This window comes from Podarcis liolepis (genome assembly GCF_965112155.1).
Source record: "Podarcis liolepis genome assembly, chromosome: 3".
Lineage (NCBI taxonomy): Eukaryota > Metazoa > Chordata > Lepidosauria > Squamata > Lacertidae > Podarcis > Podarcis liolepis.
In genome coordinates, this window is record NC_139557.1 from 52090424 (window position 1) to 52109955 (window position 19532).

Below are 19532 nucleotides of genomic sequence, written 5' to 3' on the forward strand. Positions count from 1 at the left end.
TTTTTCTTTAAGTTGTAAAGCTTCACCGACAGCAGGAAACACCAACATGATGCCATCCACATGCCAGCCAGCATTGCCAATTCTCATGGCTTGTAGTCCCACAATATTAGAGAGAACCATGTTGGCTACCCTGAAGAGTCCACACCTATGCAAGGTTAAGTGTAAATATGACAAACAGGTGTTTTAAGCACATTGGTAGCATGCGGGTGTACTTATGAGAGAGCTAGGGTTGGCCGTAGCTCACTGTAAAGGCTACACTCTGTCCTTAGAGAAGCAGGTCGAGCAAAAATACTTAAGACACAAGAGTTGAACAAGCCTGCTAAGTTACTGCATCCTATCCCATAACAACACATTGTCAGTAAGAATAAGGCCTGGGCACTGCATGACACGAGGAGCCCTGGGAAAACTAATTTCCCAATATTCTGGAAGCATAAACAGAAAGAAAAGCAGGGAATTGAGATATTCCAAAACATATGAAAGGCACCACGTTGGGGGATGCTGTTCTAACCTGTAGTTTAAGTCAAGGCTTGTTTAATTCTGAAGCCAAGGATGGTTAATTTTCTGCCCCAAGCCATTTTGTATCATATATTTTTTGTTGTGCTCTGACACTTAATGGTCTGACACTTTAGGTGTGGTGTGCAGCTGGAACAGAAAACTGAGCCCAAATCTTGAACACACGTTTCTATCTGGCGCACATACATACTTATGGACGGCATCCATTCACTACAATTTAAGTTGGAAAACATCTTAGCACAGGGTTTTTGCTTTTTTTTAATGAAACCATTTTCGCATTTAGGACATTTTTCAAATTTTATTTGCAACTATTGCAATTACAAAGAAATATTATCAATGTAAGTTTGCATTTAAAGTGACAATCCTCTATTTCATAAACAAGGTCACAAATTAGTGAGCAGCTCATTTGGCTTTTGGGCAGCTTCTATTATATGGAAATGTTCCTGTTATGACAAACCCATTTGTCACAAATGTTTTACAGTATTTCAGTCTTGCAGTTCCTCAACATATAGTTATAAAAATCTTACTACATGATTGACATTCAGATGTATTTCTATAGCTTCTAACCACATCAATAGTTATTACCTTTACATGTGGGCAGAAAGTGAAATTCGTAGTAAGTTTTTGCTCATCCTTCACAGAACGCTCCAGAAATACACTTAAAAATCGAAAGCAATTATTTATGTTGAGAATGAAGCCTGGTTCTCCATGCTAGCATCCCTGTTCGACCCTCAGTAGAGAGGAAAAATGCACTGTTGTAATGCCGTTTTATCAAATTTAGTCCAGTTTATTTTGAATTGTTCTCAATAAATACAAAAACATACCATCTTAGCGTGCCTTATGTGTCTGTCCTAAAAGGCTTCTGACAGGGTTAAGGTAGATTAAAAGCCAAGAATGTCAGCTTTGATAATTGTTACCTTTTGTAAAAGGTGTTATGTATTAAGCCACCACATTGAGTAACATATGGTCCCACAGTCATTTGATACATACAGTTTTATCAAAATAAATTCTGTATGATTTGCTGATATTAGTTGCTTAAATATGCTTTAAGCCATTGAAAGATTCAGAAACATTTATAACCTGCATGAGAGTATGGGGCAAAAGTTCCCCTCTGCTTAAGGTAGATTACGTCTTTTTAAAAAAAATCAGCCCTCATGACAATAAGGAATGTCCCCAACTAATGGTAGGATGCCAATTCTGAAGTCCAAAACAAAACAGAACGTTTAAAGCTAGAAATCTCAGCTTCAGTAATGCTCATGTATCACTGCAAAACTGCTTTTGGATTTTACCAAAACAGAAACTCAAGGGGGTGTTATTTTCAACAGGAGGCTTCAACGTATAAAATAAACTTTCTAGTGTGAAAAGTTGATTTAAAGATTGCTTCTATTTAATAATAGTACCTCTTAATATATTGGACCAAAAGTTGATCAGACAACATAGCCCACACGTCTGGACATTTAGAATAAAAAAGCTTTTATTTTCAGTTGAAATAAATGCAACGTCCTGTACTTAAAGGCTGTAAAAGAGCCCTATGCATCTTCCAGGTTATACCAACTGATCCAAAGACCTCCACTGGGAAGTTACATAAAGCACTCATAATTGGTAAAGAGAAACTTTAAAAAAAAAAATCCATCTTCAGTACTTCTGCACTGTTTTTGTTTTATCCCTTCCCAGGTCAAAAGTTTGTAGAGATATCCCGTGTAACACAAGTTAGTTCATGGTACTGTTTTAGTCATCCTCCTCTTCCTCTTCCTCCTCTTCCTCAAAACTGTCTTCAAAACCTTCACTGTCTTCCTGGTCCTCATCTCCCTCTATTGCTGTATCCCATTGTGGATGGTTTTCTGGCACTGGTTTAGCTTCATGAACTTCCAGCTGCAAATAAAGTTTGAGAGATTGTCCAGAAAAGGATGGAAGTGAGTTAGAACACAGAGATTAATCATTTTATGTAAGTTGTTGGGGCTTACAGAATTATGAATTATGTTACAAGGCTAATAATAATAATACTTCAGTAACGTACTTTGTACACACACAGCAAGCCTAATGATAAACAATAAACCTCAAGGGAAAGTGCAGAAGCAGAGAAGCCAAAAAACGAAGCTCAGTGACAGCCCAATGACCACAATAATTCTGTGTCCAGGGCAGCTGTCTACCAGCTCCATCTGGTACACCAGCTGAGACCCTATCTGCCCGCAGACTGTCTCGCCAGAGTGGTGCATGCGCTGGTTATCTCCTGCTTGGACTACTGCAATGCGCTCTATGTGGGGCTACCTTTGAAGGTGACCCAGAAACTACAACTAATCCAGAATGCGGCAGCTAGACTGGTGACTGGGAGTGGCCGCTGAGACCACATAACACCGGTCCTGAAAGACCAGATTGGCTCCCAGTACATTTCTGAGCACATTTCAAAATGTTGGTGCTGACCTTTAAAGCCCTAAACGGTCTCAGCCCAGTATACCTGAATGAGCGTCTCCACCCCATCGTTCTGCCCGGACACTGAGGTCCTCCTCCGAGGGTCTTCTACTGATTCCCTCACCGCAAGAAGCAAAATTACAGGGAACCAGGCAGAGGGCCTTCTCGGCAGGGGCGCCCTCCCTGTAAAATGCCCTCCCATCAAAGATGTCAAGGAGATAAAGAATCACACAAATTTAAGAAGATGTCTGGAAGGCAGCCCTGTATCAGGAGGTTTTTAAGGCTTGGTGTTTTATGTTTTTAGATATGCTGTAAGCCGCCCAGAGTGGCTGGGGAAACCCAGCCAGATGGGCAGGGTATAAATAATAAACTTATTATTATTAAGGAGCTCCGTCAGCAGGAGTCAATCAGCTTTAGCTCATATAAATGGCTCATTTACATACTACAATTATTTTTTTAAAAAAGGAAAGTAGACTCCTAACTAGTTCATTTTTACATCCCCGGATGTCGCACTGAAGTGGCTCTGCAAGTGACACTGCTATCCTGGATTGTATCTAACGCTAGTGTAAGTGGGAGGGACACTTGCAAAAGGGAATTACTGGCATTCTTAAATAGCCCCTTGTGAGGGACCCCTGACCCCACTCCATCTGATATATCTGAATATCTCTCTCTCTCTTTTGAGAGATAAGTGTTTCCTACCAGTATCTTAATGCATGCAGATTGTGATCCTTTAGGTCCCAGCCAAGGAGGAACAGAAATAACTACTCTTGTAGATATACACACAGATGTGCACTGCCGCAAGAATGAGATAAGAGGGGAAGCCTTTTGATCAAGCAGAGCTCATTTATGGAACAAAATCTCTGGGAAAAGCTCTTCTCCCAGGCAAGAAACTACACTACACACTTTCTGGGAAGGCACTACTTCCAGCTCCTTCTTCCAAGGGAAGTGCTATCAGTGGCGAGCAGATGCAGAATCGCTGGCCCCAAGGATATGGAATGCATTTACACAGGGAAATGCACACACCAAAACTTCTAGATCTGTTTTTGGTACCTCAAAGGCAGTTTTATCTCAGTTTTGCATTGTAAATGGCTCTATCACTGATCTGTGTGTGATTGCATTGATATGCATGTATTTGGGTGGTAAGCCAAGTTAGAGATTTTTTTAACTTGCAGTTGCAAATGAAGTTGCAATCTTTGTATCTCGTTGCTTGTGCTTAAGCAGAACTTTGTTCCAAAGATAAACAATCCTTTGGTTAAATGAAAAACCCAACATTGATGAAGAAATCACAATTGTGGAATAGCACAAGGCTGTGTACATTAAACTCTATATAGCAACAGTCACCTTCAATATCTGCAGTGAATTTGCAAAAACTCCCCTCCCAAACCCGCAAGTGTTAAGAGAGCATACCTTCAATGGTTTAATCTGGTCCAAGCCCATGTAGGAATCTGATCTTAAATAAACCGTATATTGGTAGTTTCCAGGTTTGCCAGGTGCAGGAAACTTTAGTTCTACCTAGAGACAAAATCAATCCACAACAACATGAAGTTATAAGCAGACATTTACAAGCAGAGCTGAGAAACAGTTTTGATAAAATGAACAGAAAAGCCCAGAGTAATAATAATATTATAACAATATTTTTAAAATTCATATCCTGCCCATCTTGCTGGGTTTCCCCAGCCACTCTGGGTGGCTTACAACATATTTAAAACACAACAAAGCATCAAACATTAAAAAACAAAATATCCTATACTGCACAATCAAGAAACAAACTAATAAATCAATAAAAACCAATAGCAACAGTAACAACCATAATGGGTGCCCCATGATCCCTCAACAAGTTAAACAGCAGCCATTATTAGTTCTCTTTTATTAATGATTTGTATCTACCTTTGAGAGGTGTGGTTCCTTTCCCTTGGAAGAGAGGAGAGACTTATACTTGCTGGGTTTGGGGGTGTTTTTTTAAGAATAAGAGTGTCAATGGGAATAAGTATCTTACTGCTACACCAGTGGTTCAAACAAATGTTGGAAAGTAACATGACACTTTACCTCTTCCCGATCTTTTAGTGTACACACATGATATGGCATAGATATTAGTGTTTGTTCCTTCCTATCTGCTATATATAGCCACCACCATTCTTGCTTTTCCTGTTCAGGAGAAAAATAGGGAGGACGTTAGAAAAAAGAAAAAGAAAAAAGAAAGCCTTACCTAGATCAGTGAAACTGAATTTTCAATATGAAAACTTGTGCATTTTTGTACATTCAGCAGGAGCTGCAAGCGCTTTGGTTGAATTGGCTCATCCCAAGAAAGCCTTTTTTAGCTTCTTCCTCGCTGCACCTCACCACTCTTAATACAGACCAGGGAGTCAAAATATTGCCATTTTAGGCAGTGACGTTTTTGGAAAGCACAGATGAAGTGCTAAGTTTGGGTCTCAACTATACTACTTCATTTAGATCAGGCTTCCTCAACCTCGGCCCTCCAGACGTTTTTGGCCTACAACTCCCATGATCCCTAGCGAGCAGGACCAGTGGTCAGGGATGATGGGAACTGTAGTCTCAAAACATCTGGAGGGTTGAGGAAGCCTGATTTAGACTGAGGGTAGAAGCTGTCAATATAGATTGCCCCTTTATGAATACAGAAAGTTGGATGTTGGGAAGGAGGGTTCTATGCCTAGCTTTCTCCTTTACATTCTTGTCTTCTGTGTCAGAATCTTCTGCCCAATCATATGAGAGCTGCCACCTGCATTACAAAGGGATATAGATCCCTTGACTCTTCAGAGACTAGACTCCTTATTATAAACCATTTCGATATTTTAGATCTAGTAAGTGTTGCGTAAGTAGACAAAATAAAATAGTAAACTAAGAATAAATAATATACTTGGCACACTGATTTATCACCTTACCAACTGCTTGAGATAACTAGGCCTAAATTGCCTAGATTAAACACTAGTTAAGAAGAGAGATCTAGAGGGTTCATAACAGGGTCGTCTCCATGGCCACGCCAGGACTGCCTGTCCTATCCGTCTTCAGTATCTATTTGCTCCTTTTAATAGTGGACTCAGGTGTTTGAGTGTCAACATGAATGAGCCAAATAGGGTCACAACAGGAACAGACAGGCATCACATGCTCAGGTGAATCGTGAAGTGTCCATTTTTACACGTACAAAGCCCCCCTTCCCCAAAATATCCAAATAGGGATGGGGTGCTCTGTGACTTCCAGGAGTTTTAGTAGGTTGAAAAACTGAAACTGAGGGGGGAGGGAGTTAAGCTGGCCTGCTTGAGCCCACCACAAGTTATAGCGACCTCAAAGAGGATGCAGCTGGCATCCTGACCATGAGAACTCTGTTGGGGTCAATATTTCTACCTTTCGTAGAAGGGTCTGCTTGTTTCAGTTTTGTGGTGCTTAATTTTGTGTAAACAAAATTCCAGTGTTTCCAATTTCCACAAAACAGATCTAACTGACATGTCTTAATTTGCACTCCCAATGGTACAAAACACTCTCTAAATAGGGATTAAAAAGAGCAATTGTTTTCAAAAAAATAAAGGCTGTTGTGTTATTAAAATATTAATCACAATGGCCAGTTCTGCACTCTAGCATGGCAGATGAACAAAGAATAAACTGTTCATATGGCAAGCCAATATTAATGAGATTGGCACAATTTTGAAGAAACAGAGCAGTCTTAAGTGTCAGACAAAACTAAGCATGTTGCCCAATATTTGGCACTGCTTGACAAGAAAAATTTAAATTTCTGTTCTAAAGGTTTCCTTTTTAAGCAGATCACTGATAGAATAGAGTGCATGTCTGGATTAAGCTGGCACACTACCTGTGGAGTGGGCAATGCTCTTTTCAAGCAGATGGGTGGTAAACATAAGCATGCCAGGAAATCAGTATGTTTATGGAACTGAATATGAGGGCAAGGTTCCACGGCAACCTGTGCAGTTCTTAGCTCCACTTATCAAGAAATAGCTTATTTAGTAGTATAATGAGAAGATACAACCTCAGCAAATCCCAGCTCAACATTCTGCAGAGAGTACAGCATGGAATATCTAAAGAAGTTATTTCCAAGATCCCCAGCAAAGCTCAAGAGACTGCAGTTTCCTATACCACTTTACAAGAACAACACATTGGGAACTGCTCCTGAACAAATGGGGGAAGTATAAGAGTATGGCTGTGCAGAAAGATAGCCAGGTACTGCAGAGTTTGAAGTCTTCAGGTCTCCCTTACTTTGTGAACAACTGTCATGAAAAGTTTTTATTTTTTTAAAAAGCTTTACAATATTAATTTCAGAATCAAGTCTTATACTTAAATTGGCTTTATAACTTGTCAAAGGGAGAATGATTTCAATGCAACATTATTTAGCTCTCCATCTGCTGACCTCAGGAAAGTAGAGACTGTACACAGGATGGGTTATTTTTGATTTGGTTTCCAAGAGAGCCCGTTCCTTGCGCTGTATACTCTGCTGTAATTCCTGCCACTCCTAATGGAGAGAGAAGAGGTATTCAGCATATTTTAGAAAGTAATTTCACAACGTGGTAGGAAGTGTAGGTGAATGAAAACGGGAATACAAACATCTTAATGTTACTGACAATGATGATAGGACAAAGTTTTTTGAAATCAGTTCCTACCAGTTATCATTGCCATCTTTCAATAAATCCCCCAACATATTTCCTTATTACAGAAATAACCAGCTTCAGAGCTTTATATTCTGCAACCAAGGCATGGATTTTTTCTGTGTCAACAATATCTCAATTCTTTTCCTCACCCATCAGTCCTCTCTACACTTAAAATATTATAAGCAGTAGCCTATACGTTGCTGAGACACAGTCTTCCAGAATTCTAGTTCTAGAACTAAGCGTGCACAAACTTATGTAATGCAATAATTACTATACAGTACTATCATAGCTTCTAATGTAGAGTGGAGATTTTATATGGGGAATTATACAGGAAGCTCATCCATTATCGAGACGTGCATACAAATGTGCGTCTGTGTGTTTTTCCAGCATAAGAACAGTCCTGGTAAAGACCAATGGCCCATCTAATCCAGCATTTTATGAACTGTGGCCAGCCAGGTATCTATTGGGAGCCCACAGGCAGGACCCAAGCACAGCAGCACTCTTTCCACTTGTGATTCCTAGCAACTGATATTCAGAAGCAGACTGCTTCTGATACTGGAGTGCTTATCATGACTAGCAGTCTTTGATTTATTCCCTTCGACGATGCTCTTAGCTGAGAAACAGCATTTCCCCCTTTTCACAGATGCAAGAACTCTGACGGCCCTCTTAACGACAAAAAAGTTTTCCCAGTACACATGGTTATAATCAGCCGACCACCATCCTATTATGGATGTTACATTGCAATGACATCACACACTGACAAGTGAGCCTTACAGCTTCATCATCCTTGCTTTGTTTCTCGTCTTGTTCTCTGTCGGAGTCTCTGTCGCTTCCATCATCTTTGTCACTTAAAGAGTCTCTATTAGTGTCATCTTCATCAGATTCACTCCCTTTATCAGAAACTTCATCTTCGTCTTCCTTTACAACTTCCTACAGAAAAAGGACAATCCTGTGATTACTTTAATAACAGTACTCAAGAGCTCTGACACTGATGGCATAAGATGGAACAGAAGATTTGTTCAAATACTGCACTGAATCCTTCCATTTCATGGATGGCTTTTCAGCACTGCAGGACAAATTTGATAGGCAGGCAGGACTGCCACCTGTCAATCACTCGATGTCACAATTATGCCAAGTGATTTGGGACTTCAAAGTGCCACATGCAGTCGATGCAGTAGACTTTAGTTCTATCACCCAACGGCTGATGGGCAGTAAAGACAAAACCTGCTTTCTCTTGCCAATGCAAAATCAGGAGCACACTTCAATGCCCCCAACTGCACTGGCAGCCATGTCTCTACCTGCCCTACACATGATGTCACAGATGATGTCTTGTGTGGGACAGGCAGTCATGGTTTGGGGAAAACGGCTTTACAGGCCAAAAGTGGCCCGCAGGTGAAAGGCTCCTGGCCTCTGCTGTAGCCATGTCCATCTCTTCAAAGAACGGTTAGAAAAATCTTACGAAAAGGCTGACAATAATATTTCCTAATGAAACAAATGAAGCCATGTTATCAAATTCTATCTAAAATCAAAGTCTGATATACTGCAATGAGCTTTCGTGTGCATGCACACTTCTTCAGATACACTGAAGTATCTGAAGAAGTGTGCATGCACACGAAAGCTCATACCAAGAACTAACTTAGTTGGTTTTTAAGGTGCTACTGGAAGGAATTTTTTTATTTTGACTATGGCAGACCAACACGGCTACCTATCTGTAACTGATATACTGCAGTTTTTATTCATAGATAAAAATATGTCTTTGTGTGATGTAATATATATACACACCCCTGTCTCCGCTCTGTGAGTCCTAGATAAGGATGGACAGCAACATTAATTTCTGTCAACTGATATAGGGGCCTGCCTTTGAATCCTGAATAACAGCATTGTTTTTTCTAACCTGAGTTTTTTCTAACCTGAGTAAGGTGATTTTACACTGCCTACAATATGCAGCTTGTTGGCTTGATTTTGACTTCTAAAAGGGCTGCCTTAAACACTGCTCTACTTTTCCCTAGGATTTTAGTCAGTGCTCTCTGTTAGGTCCCATAGCTTAGCCGCTCCTCCCCACTCCCATCTGTGCTGATACATACACTCCCTGCAACTCCATTTGCTTGCTTTTGCTTCTGCTGTTTCGTCTGCTGAAGAGGGGCTGGTGCAGGCTTCTTTTTCACAACTTTCTTCTTCTTTGATTTTGAAGCCTTCTTTGTCCCTTTGTTCTTCTGCTGCCATCCTTTGCTCTTCGTTTTGTTCGCATCGCCTTGCTGCAAAGTACACAAGGGTTTAACATCAAGAGTGGACGCTTCCACGTCAAGCTGCTTTCAAGGTTACAACCGATAACCTCTGAGCCTTTTAAGTTTGTAGCAAAGTAGCAAGCCTTTGGGCAACAGTATCCGCCAGGACACCTCTGGATCTCAGAGCATTCCGTTTGATAGCCAGCCTCCCCAGTGCCAATGGACAACACATGCTACATGTCAGCTGGTGGAGGGAAAAGCCAAGGCAATGAGAAAGGCAAGCCAAGATGAGACAAGACACTGCATAACTATCATCAGAAATGGTGGCTACACGCAAGATTTAGCAGGCGCAGATCTGCTCTAGTTTCCAACATCGATCACACTGCTCTTGACAGCCATGGTTAAGTGAGACAGGGTTAAGTGGGGTACTTATGCAAACAGCAGAGGAGCATGCTTTTAATGTAGCTGTATTTCCATTTATTTTGAACATAAGGAGCTCATTGAGATGCAACATAGTCACCCAAAACCACTAGTTCTGAACTTACGCCATCCTCCGCAGGCTGCTCTTCAGCTGAACAGGTCGACTGCTCTTTTTCAAATACTTCCTGAATAGGGAGGCAAGCAAAGTCTATTAGTCTCACAATACCAACGACATGAATTCATGATCGACTCAATGTTCCGAATGGGCAAGGCACTAGCTCACTCCTCAAACATATGAAGATTCTAGTTATTAACAGAGAGGCTTCTCAGTAGTGGCACCCGCCCTGTGGAACGCCCTCCCATCAGATGTCAAGGAAACAAACAACTACAGTGGTACCTCAGGTTAAGTACTTAATTTGTTCCAGAGGTCCGTACTTAACCCGAAACGGTTCTTAACCTGAAGCACCACTTTAGCTAATGGGACCTCCTGCTGCTGCCACGCCGCCAGAGCCCAATTTCTGTTCTTATCCTGAAGCAAAGTTCTTAACCTGAAGCACTATTTCTGGGTTAGCGGAGTTTGTAACCTGAAGGCAGCCCTGTTTAGGGAAGTTTTTAAAGTTTGATGTTTTATTGTGTTTTTAATATTCTGTTGGGAGCTGCCCAGAGCGGCAGGGTATAAATTATTATTATATTATTATTGTTGTTGTTGTTGTTGTTGTTGTTGTTGTTGTTGTTGTTTTCCTACATCCAGTCTACAAAACTGGTTAACCACCATGAAATCACTTGCTTTCCAAATGATTGGCAGTTGAGTATGTGAGGCTGACTGCACAAAAAAGTATGTGAACGTGAGATCTGAAATTTTCTTCTCTCTGGTGTTTTATCTTCAGTGACCCTTAATACATGATAACATTGGAACCTGCCTTATATAGAGACCACTGATCCCATCTAGCTCAGTACTGCTGAGTTTCAGACAGTCCTGAGGTCTTCAGGTCTCCAAGTAGGGCCTTTCCCAGCCCTACTTGGAGAGGCCAGGGATTGAACATGGGACCTTCTGTAGGCAAAGCAGGGGCTCTACCACTGAAATATGGTCCTTGGCCATCAATGATGACTCAGGGCAGATCATTGACCACTGCTGCTCAATTTATGAACCAGATGTGCAGTTAGATGGAAGTAAGGTTTTTTTGCTCAATATACATTTTTGAAAGTTTGAACCCAAAAATAATGTGTGCAAATAAGAATACTTACTGCCATTGTCTGTCTTGTTAGGGTGACCAAAACTGTAACGAGCGATCCTACTGTGATGTTGTTGCTGTCCTCGTCATCCAAAACTTGGGAAGGAAGAGGGAGGGGTGAAAGGATACATCAATTTACACTGGTTTTTCCCCCAATTTAATAGCTTCCTTGTAAATAAGCTTCACTCAGCTGTCAAATTTATGACTGCAATCCTACTTGAGAATATCTTAAAAGAAGATTGAAAATGCAACTTAAAGCCCTCACTGGCACCTTTAACCACCCATCCAACTGAAAGTTTAGACTCAAGGGACTTTCTGAATGTGGCACAAGGAGTGTGGAGAGGTGTTTGGTTCACCAGAGTGTTCCTCACAGGAAATGTGCTGCTGAGGCACAGGATTGGACTCTCTGCCCATCAACTGATGTTACCTGATGATGTCTTCTGATTGGTAAGTGGGCATGGCAAAGGAGAAACGACTTTGTAGGCCAAATTGGACCCATTGGCAGTCCAAGATAGGCTTGCAAGCTAGAGCTTTCTCAAACTCTAAATCTAAGACTGCATAATGCAGGAAATCTGCAATTCCTTAAGGCTAAACAATTTAAATTCTACAGACACCATTAAGTGCACCATGAATGCATACCAAATAATGAAGAGCGGACATTTAGAACACCACCTACCCTGGGGTTTTATATCCATGGTGATATGTGGAAAACTGCCAAGGACAGCCATAACATCTTCATATTTTTCATCTTCAAGGAAGTGCAGTAAATTGTGGCGATCCGATGCTTTTAAACTCACCAGGTCTTGGATGGTTTTGATTTTGTACTGGGTAAAAAAAAGAGAAAAAAATCTATTTTCCAAAAATAAAACCCACTACCACATAATTTATTGATATTGTTAACATCTATCACAGTGGAAACAGAAAGTATGAACAGTGGCACTCTCTGGAAAATTAAGTAAGGAGTCAAGGCACTGTGGAATTAACTTTTTCCAAGTCATAGATAGAGCAAGTTAGTTTGAACATGGCTCCTGATGACCTAGAGAACCTTACCTTTTTATGATTAGAAACCCGTCTGAGATTGTCCTCTTCAATGTGTGGGAGTTGGAGGAGTGGAGATTTAAACTGCTGAAGCCCTTGAACAGTCATCTGTGAAAGCTTCATGCAGTTTTCCAGAGAACCCAATGATGGAGCACGAAACTCTCTTTCTGGAGGAATGGGAGAGAAGGAGAAAAATAATGTATACTTAACTGTTAGTGAGACATTTCAGTAACTCAGGAATTAATACAACAAGCGTTTTTACTAAATACGTCAATTCTCTAAGGTTGTACTATATACTTCAGTGAAACTGGAGAGAACATTAAAAGGGGGAATACTGGTTTTTTTTAAAAAAAACTGTTTTGTTTCAAAGTTTTGTGTAGTAATGCAACACAGTTTAATACCCACTTTAGTATCTTATTTTCAAAATAAATATTTAGGGTGGTATGAAGTAGTTCCAGTAGCACAAGGACTTCTAGTAGTGCAACAAAATTCCCCCCTCCTCACACTCTGTACCCTATAAATCTGTTCTGAAGGGCAAGGAGAGGAGAGGGGGGTTAAGGTCAGTTGTGCAAATGGAAATCTTTGGGCTAATGTAACTACTTTGTTGGAGACCTCCCTTAGATATTGATTTGACATAAGTCAGTAAAAGCCTTTTTTTAAAAAAACAATACATGAAATGCCAACTTCACATAAGAAAATTTCTCTTTCTTTACAGAAAATTGGCTACTTCTTTCTATAACTATTTCCCTAATAAATTGCCTGTATCTCCTAGAAACAAATTATTCTGAGGGGGAAATTATCGATATCTTGTAGAATTCATGAGGGTGTGAAGGTATATTTTACAAGCTGGAATATAATAAAGCTTATTCTTACCTTCACGGCTACGTGCCATTATAATTAGTTGGCAGATTACATTAACCATTTCTTGAAGCAAAGCAGGACACTTTTTCAAGATAAACTGCTGATCTGCAAGACATAAGACATTCAACAGTTCTGTATATAAGGTAAATCTTGCCACACAGTGTAGCTTTTGTCTCATTTTTTGATTATGTTATACTGCTATTAATATCTCCTTGCCAATTATTCCTTATGTTTATACAGACAGAAGTGTCATAATGTGTGGCCCATCCCACTTTTTCAAAATCGTGTCACCCTTTAGAACAATCTTATACTTAAGATTTACCTAAAACTAAAGCATGATCACTTTCAATTGCTTTACTGTATGTACATCTCTCTCCTCCCTCCAGATGATGATGGTCTACAATATCCCTGATCACCGGTGTTTGTGGCTGGGTCTGTAGTCCAAAAACATCTGGAGGGCCACAGGTTAGTCACCTTTGCTGTGTAGGCTAATAAAAAGGGAGGGAATTGTAGAAGGCGCAACTTGTCAAACAATGCTGAAATGGCCTCTTTCAAGCAACAGCAACACAGGGAGCTACCTCATACCAATTCAGACCATTAGTCCATCTAGTTTAGTACTGCTTACACCAACTGGCAGCAGCTCTTTAGGGAGGCACCAGAAATTGAACCTGAAACCTTCAACATGCAACCAACAGGTGAGCTAACGCTGAACTAAGTCCCTTCCTTGGAGCTCGGTCCTACTCTGTGACCATTGTGTCCAAATGAATTAGACAAGACAGGAGCAGGTTTTGATTTTATTTTTTTAATGGTTGGAGTTATCAAGAGCAGAGGGACATTTTAGCTCCCCAACCCAGTAGTGTCTGAATGTGCCCCTTTATGTGATCCTTAGTAAATGGATAGAAGGAGAAAGGTAAAATGCTGCACTTCAAAATAATACTGCAATGACACTGAGGAGGCCTAATCAACAGGAACTCCATAGGTGGGTGAGAAAGTGTTTTTCCTTTCCCTTCTGCAAAAAAAGGGGGGGAGCAGGGTTGTGAGAGGTGATATATTTGCAACACTTACCTCTTCTCAACCCTGTAATAACCCCCCCCCAAAAAAAACCCCTAAAACCCAAAGAAGTCCGATTCAAGAGGTCAAAAGAAAGATTCACAGTTTGTGACACTTTCATACACAGGAGAGCCTGAAACTTCCAAATTGGTTTGTGTCCAATTTTGCCCCTCTGACTGGGTTGCCCCAGCCACTCTGGGCAGCTACCAACAGAATATACAAAAACACAACAGAATGAAAACAGCACATGAAATGCTTCCCAATACAGGGCTGCCTTCAGATATTACGGAAGGTCGTATAATTATTTCTCTCTTTGACATCTGAGTGGGGAAGCCAATTTTGCTTGGTGCAGCTTCAGACCTCAGAAGCCAGAGAGGTTTCGATATGCCCAGGGGTAGAGGCAAGATTTCAAATGTCCAATATGGTTTCCAGGACTAAAAGCTATAAATGATGCCTAATGAAAGTAAGTTATTCAATGGATTTAATTTGCATAACTTATCAGGCTGCATACTTCCGCTTTTCTTAGCATGAAATATGGATCCCTTTGTGGTTTTCCTTTTTTAAAAAAAAAAATACAGTGCACACATAAAAACCAAGAAAATGATAAGACCAGAACTTATGACTTGCCATGCTCCACTTCAAGGCCTATTTCTAGCCTTATGATGTTGTGGTTTCTCAAGCAAGGTACCTTGTTCAAGTGTCTCAGGAATTTTCATTCTGGCAAGGTGAGCCAGTAAGAGCACTCTGGCCTTCAGGCTGTAAGGGCAGGTAAGCGGAGGTTCATTTTTCTTCAGATTAATGCTGCCAATTTCCCTGATTAGCTGCAACGACAAATGGAAGGGGATTAACTAAATAATATTTTGGCACCAACACACGTAGTTTAACGTTTCTCAGGAATAGCAAACCTGTGGTATTTGAATGTTGTCTACAGGTCTGCTTGTTGCATCTTTATTATACTGCGGGTCAAATTCGGAAGCACCTGCTAAAACCATTATAAGCCCTGCAAAGAAAACCAGAATATAAATACAAAGAAAGCTTTTGGAAATACCCTTTTACTACAGTTGCCCAGCTCCAAAAAAAAGTGTTAACATGCCTTCCCACTGCCAGCATGTCTGCTTCCAGACAAGGAAATCAGGATACAATAAAAGCTGTCGGGAGCTGTTTTCTCAGCCACCACAATGGGCCTAGTTCTCACTGAGGTAGGCAATCATATATCTGAACTGTACCACTGCAAGGAGAAGCTCACATGAATGCTAAAAAAAATATCTGCATTAAAAACTGTATTTCACGGAAAACTGTTTTAGTCTAGCTTTCACTCAGATCTGTTAATTCTTTGTATGTGACAAGAGAGGGTTATAGGAGGAAGAGCATTCAGTCATGCAAATCTCCACCTGAAGTCTAAAGTGGCAGCACCACTTTACTTACCATCCTAAGTTCCCATGTCTCCCTGAAGGAACTGAGCAGGATTCTAAAGGAAACCCCTAAGCATACTGGAACATTGATCCATTGAATGCTTAGGCATTCCACACGGAGAGTTACATTTTTAAATGCTGAAGAACAGTCAAATGAGTGCAGAATTCAACAATTCATCCTTTTAACTGGTGCTCTGAAACTTACTTTTCATATCCATGTTTCTTGTTTTATAAACAAAATAGGTATAAATCTGGGTGGTGCGGATGAGAATCTGGTCTCCACTGTAGCGTATTGATCGATACCACCAGGAACCCTAAAACATTCAAGACAGAAAAAGTGACAGCTATTAATTTCATTAAAATATGTCAAAATAATATAGCCTCCAGTCCTGACACTCTGCATTGTAAAAGTGTGCTTGCAGGGCCAATAAATGAGCAGGTGGAATATGGCTGTAAGCCCAGTGACCCACCCTGCAGCCCCAGCTTTTACCAAAATGCACCTTTCCCCTCTCCTAAATACTTACTACAACCACTGGAAGAATAACCATAAATGCCAATCCATAAACAAGCAAGACCTAGAAGAATATAATGGGAGAAGATCAGACATTCTGACTAAGTCATAAGTAATTACAGATAGAGCAATCAGTCTTCACCATTGCAGCCATATGTTAAGGTGTTTGAAGGACAAAACCACAGAGCACTTCAAGTAAAAATTTCAGAAACTTACAAGCAATCAAGTAGGATATTTTAAGATTTGTACTGAAAGCCCACCTTAAGTTTTTCTTGCTAGCCCATTTTAAATACTCCAAGGGGTGCACCATTCCAGGGCTGAAGCATTTTAGATGCATTTTAACTCTTTACAAAACTAGTCCACAACTCTGAATGGGCAAGTGCATAAGCACTTCCTCACCGCTGGTTACAGAAAAGCCAAGGCTTATAAATATCCTGCATGCATGGATTGTCACCTTTCTGAAAACTACAGAGCCCGTGAATACTCATAAGTAATCTGCACTGTGGTTTTCAGCTTGAACAGTTAAACTGGAAGAACAGAATGTTACCATACCAAAATAGAATTCTTCTGATCCACAATCCAAGCTGGCAACGCAATCCCAAAGCTTGTAGCTGCAAAGAACAAGAAAACAGGTTATGAAATAGTAAGACAGTAAACTCAAATGAATTCATGCATTTGTGAAAACTGTATATATTGTGGATTTTAAAAAAAAATATTCCAGTACTTCCTGTATGTTGGGAAAACAGGAACTGAAGTTCTTGAAACGACTGTCTGTGCAGTCACAGATAGAGTTTCACATTTGTGCAGAACAAACTATTGGGATATTCTAGAGTTCTAGCCAGGGAGCTGATGGTCAGGTTCTTAACCCTCATGGGAATCCTTTACTACTGAACTACTGATGCATGGCTTGAGAGATTAGGGTAGCACTTCCCATTCAACTCCCTCACATCCACCAAGAAACAAAAGGGACTTAGGGGAGGAAGGGTGAGCCAATTTGTGTAAAAAAAAAGCACAGATAACCACTTGAAAAAGAATTATGCACAGGCAAAGAATCCCAGCTGGGTCCAGGAAGTGGTGAATGCTCCTTTATGCAACTAATCAAGTCCCAGCTGCCTTGAAACAGGAGGTTGTGAGATTGCTCCTAAAAGAACTTTTCCTTAGACATGGAAAATTGTAATAACTATTGGCTAGTTGCAAATATCGCCTTCCTGGCCAAAGTGTGATCAGGTGGCTGCCATGCAAGCTCATCTGAATGATACTGATTATCAGAACCATTTCAAGCTGGTTTCAGACCAGCTGAATAGCTTCCTGAAGAGCAAGCTCCCGGTGCTGTCGATGCCATGGCAATTGGAACTGACAAGGAGGTACTCACCATACAACTGCCAGCTCCCTGGCTAGAGCTTCACATGAGATGGTTCTTTGCAGGCAGAGAACACCATGTGTGACTGTACTGGAGTAATAAGGAAACTGCACATACAAAGTATTGCATATTATGGCTGCAATCTCTGCCTGCACATAAGCAATCATTTATGTCAGTGTTACTCATTTACATGTAATTTAATAGAATTAAGTGCTGGACAACACTGCAACTGAGGTTCTTACCCATCAAAATCAATTCACAAAGCAAAACAAAACATGTAGAAATTTTCCAGGCTGGTTATTTAGATAATTAAGGGGGGGCTCAGTGAAAAATGCTAGATTTGGGTGTATGGAAAAGTGCAGTTGGTGCAAAGATGTGTAACAGTGAACAAAATGAATAAAACTCCAACCACCACCAGACAAAAGTTGAAGTACTAAATAAACTCATATATATAGATAAAGATATATAGAGTGACTGGGGCAACCCAATCAGAAGGGAGACAAGAAGAAGAAGAAGTTGTTGTTATTAGGTCTACCTTGTGGCCCATCAGGATTGCCAAATTCTTCCCAATTCTTTCGAGATTCTTCATCAGTTAAACTAGCAAATGAAGGCAGAAAGCATGTTAGAAAACCCCTCAATACTTCCTTGACTGTTCCTTAAGGGAACAGTGACCTCTGCTGTTCAGTGACTACAACTTATTTGACCACCCAGATGTTCGTTCCAAACAAACAAAAGGGAAGTTTATCTGAAAAGGGCTACACAGAGTTCCAAATTTACCACCAACTTTATGGAAATCATGCAAATTTGTACCATGTCTCTGGAGTTTTACAAAGTATTTTAGCAGAGACTGCAGTGCTAGAGGGTAAAGGTGGGGCAAAATGAGCAAAACGTCAGTACAATAAAGCTATCAGATGAGATTTCCTAAACCAATAGACCTGAGTGCTAGACGATGATATTAATCTACTTTACAAGCTGGGTTTTTTGCAATTTCAACTTACTCATTTAGGAGGAGATATACTAATTAGCTAGGGCAAGACAAGAATCAGTACAAGCAATATTAGGCTGTTACTGCAGCAATTGCTGATGAAGTGACTCAGATTTAGATCATGATGTTAAGTATCAACAAGTATTAGCCTGCATTATCAACCTCCCATCCTATATACAGAACTTATTAAGAAACTTACGCTGCATAAGCCTTTGCAATCCTCATAAACATAACTTCATCTCCTCCTTTATCTGGATGGTATTTCAGCGATAGCAAACGGTACTGCTTTTTAATTTCTGACACAGTTGCTCCCTATTAAGGTAAAAGTTTCAAGTTAGTTATATCAAACCTATTAATGAGGACTTCTACTGCTTAAGACACCTGCTCTAATTTCTCAGCACCACTCAATAGACAATCAAAGTGAAGTCAAAGATGTATCACAAAGAGTTCATGTCTACAGCTATATGCTGAAAGGAGTCTTATTCAGTTAGAACCAAATTGACCACCCCAGATCAATATGCAGTGGGGGAGGAAAAGGGTATTCCCCCAACCCAAATACTTGACCTGATGATATGATCACCTTAGTATCATGTTCAGTTCGTCCCAATAGGTTCAGTGGAACCAATGAATTCTGAGAAGCCCATAAGAATCAATGGGGATACAACCTCCCTGTCCAGGCCCAAGCACAGATTGCCCACCAAAGTCATGTCAGTCCAAAACTGCCAACCCAGACTGTAAAGGACTGAAGGATATGCCCTTATCAAATTTCTGCCTTTGCTACCTTTGCCATCTTCATTTTATTGCTTATTGATAACTTACAGAGCACTTTGAATAGTGAATCTTGTTTGAAAGCATATATGCGTAATTACAGGGGGGTTTAAATGTGAAAGTTGTGCCCCATATTTT

The 19532-nt window shown here is 40.4% G+C and overlaps 1 protein-coding gene across 1 annotated transcript in view; it reads right to left on the reverse strand.

Moving 5' to 3' along the window:
- Positions 1 to 791: 791 nt before the first annotated feature.
- Positions 792 to 19532, reverse strand: part of SEC63 (SEC63 homolog, protein translocation regulator) — a 30471-nt gene continuing 11730 nt past the window's right edge. Inside the window, exons 4-21 of the mRNA XM_083497667.1 lie at positions 18826 to 18938; positions 18177 to 18238; positions 16834 to 16892; positions 16295 to 16345; positions 15976 to 16084; positions 15264 to 15358; positions 15047 to 15179; positions 13321 to 13413; positions 12460 to 12614; positions 12086 to 12233; positions 11423 to 11505; positions 10303 to 10362; positions 9617 to 9787; positions 8307 to 8462; positions 7295 to 7396; positions 4969 to 5067; positions 4330 to 4434; positions 792 to 2385 (exon numbers count right to left, since the gene is read on the reverse strand). Coding sequence (XP_083353793.1) covers positions 2242 to 2385; positions 4330 to 4434; positions 4969 to 5067; positions 7295 to 7396; positions 8307 to 8462; positions 9617 to 9787; positions 10303 to 10362; positions 11423 to 11505; positions 12086 to 12233; positions 12460 to 12614; positions 13321 to 13413; positions 15047 to 15179; positions 15264 to 15358; positions 15976 to 16084; positions 16295 to 16345; positions 16834 to 16892; positions 18177 to 18238; positions 18826 to 18938 — 1938 coding nt within the window. The 3' untranslated portion in view covers positions 792 to 2241. The remainder of the gene's footprint in view (positions 2386 to 4329; positions 4435 to 4968; positions 5068 to 7294; positions 7397 to 8306; positions 8463 to 9616; positions 9788 to 10302; positions 10363 to 11422; positions 11506 to 12085; positions 12234 to 12459; positions 12615 to 13320; positions 13414 to 15046; positions 15180 to 15263; positions 15359 to 15975; positions 16085 to 16294; positions 16346 to 16833; positions 16893 to 18176; positions 18239 to 18825; positions 18939 to 19532) is intronic.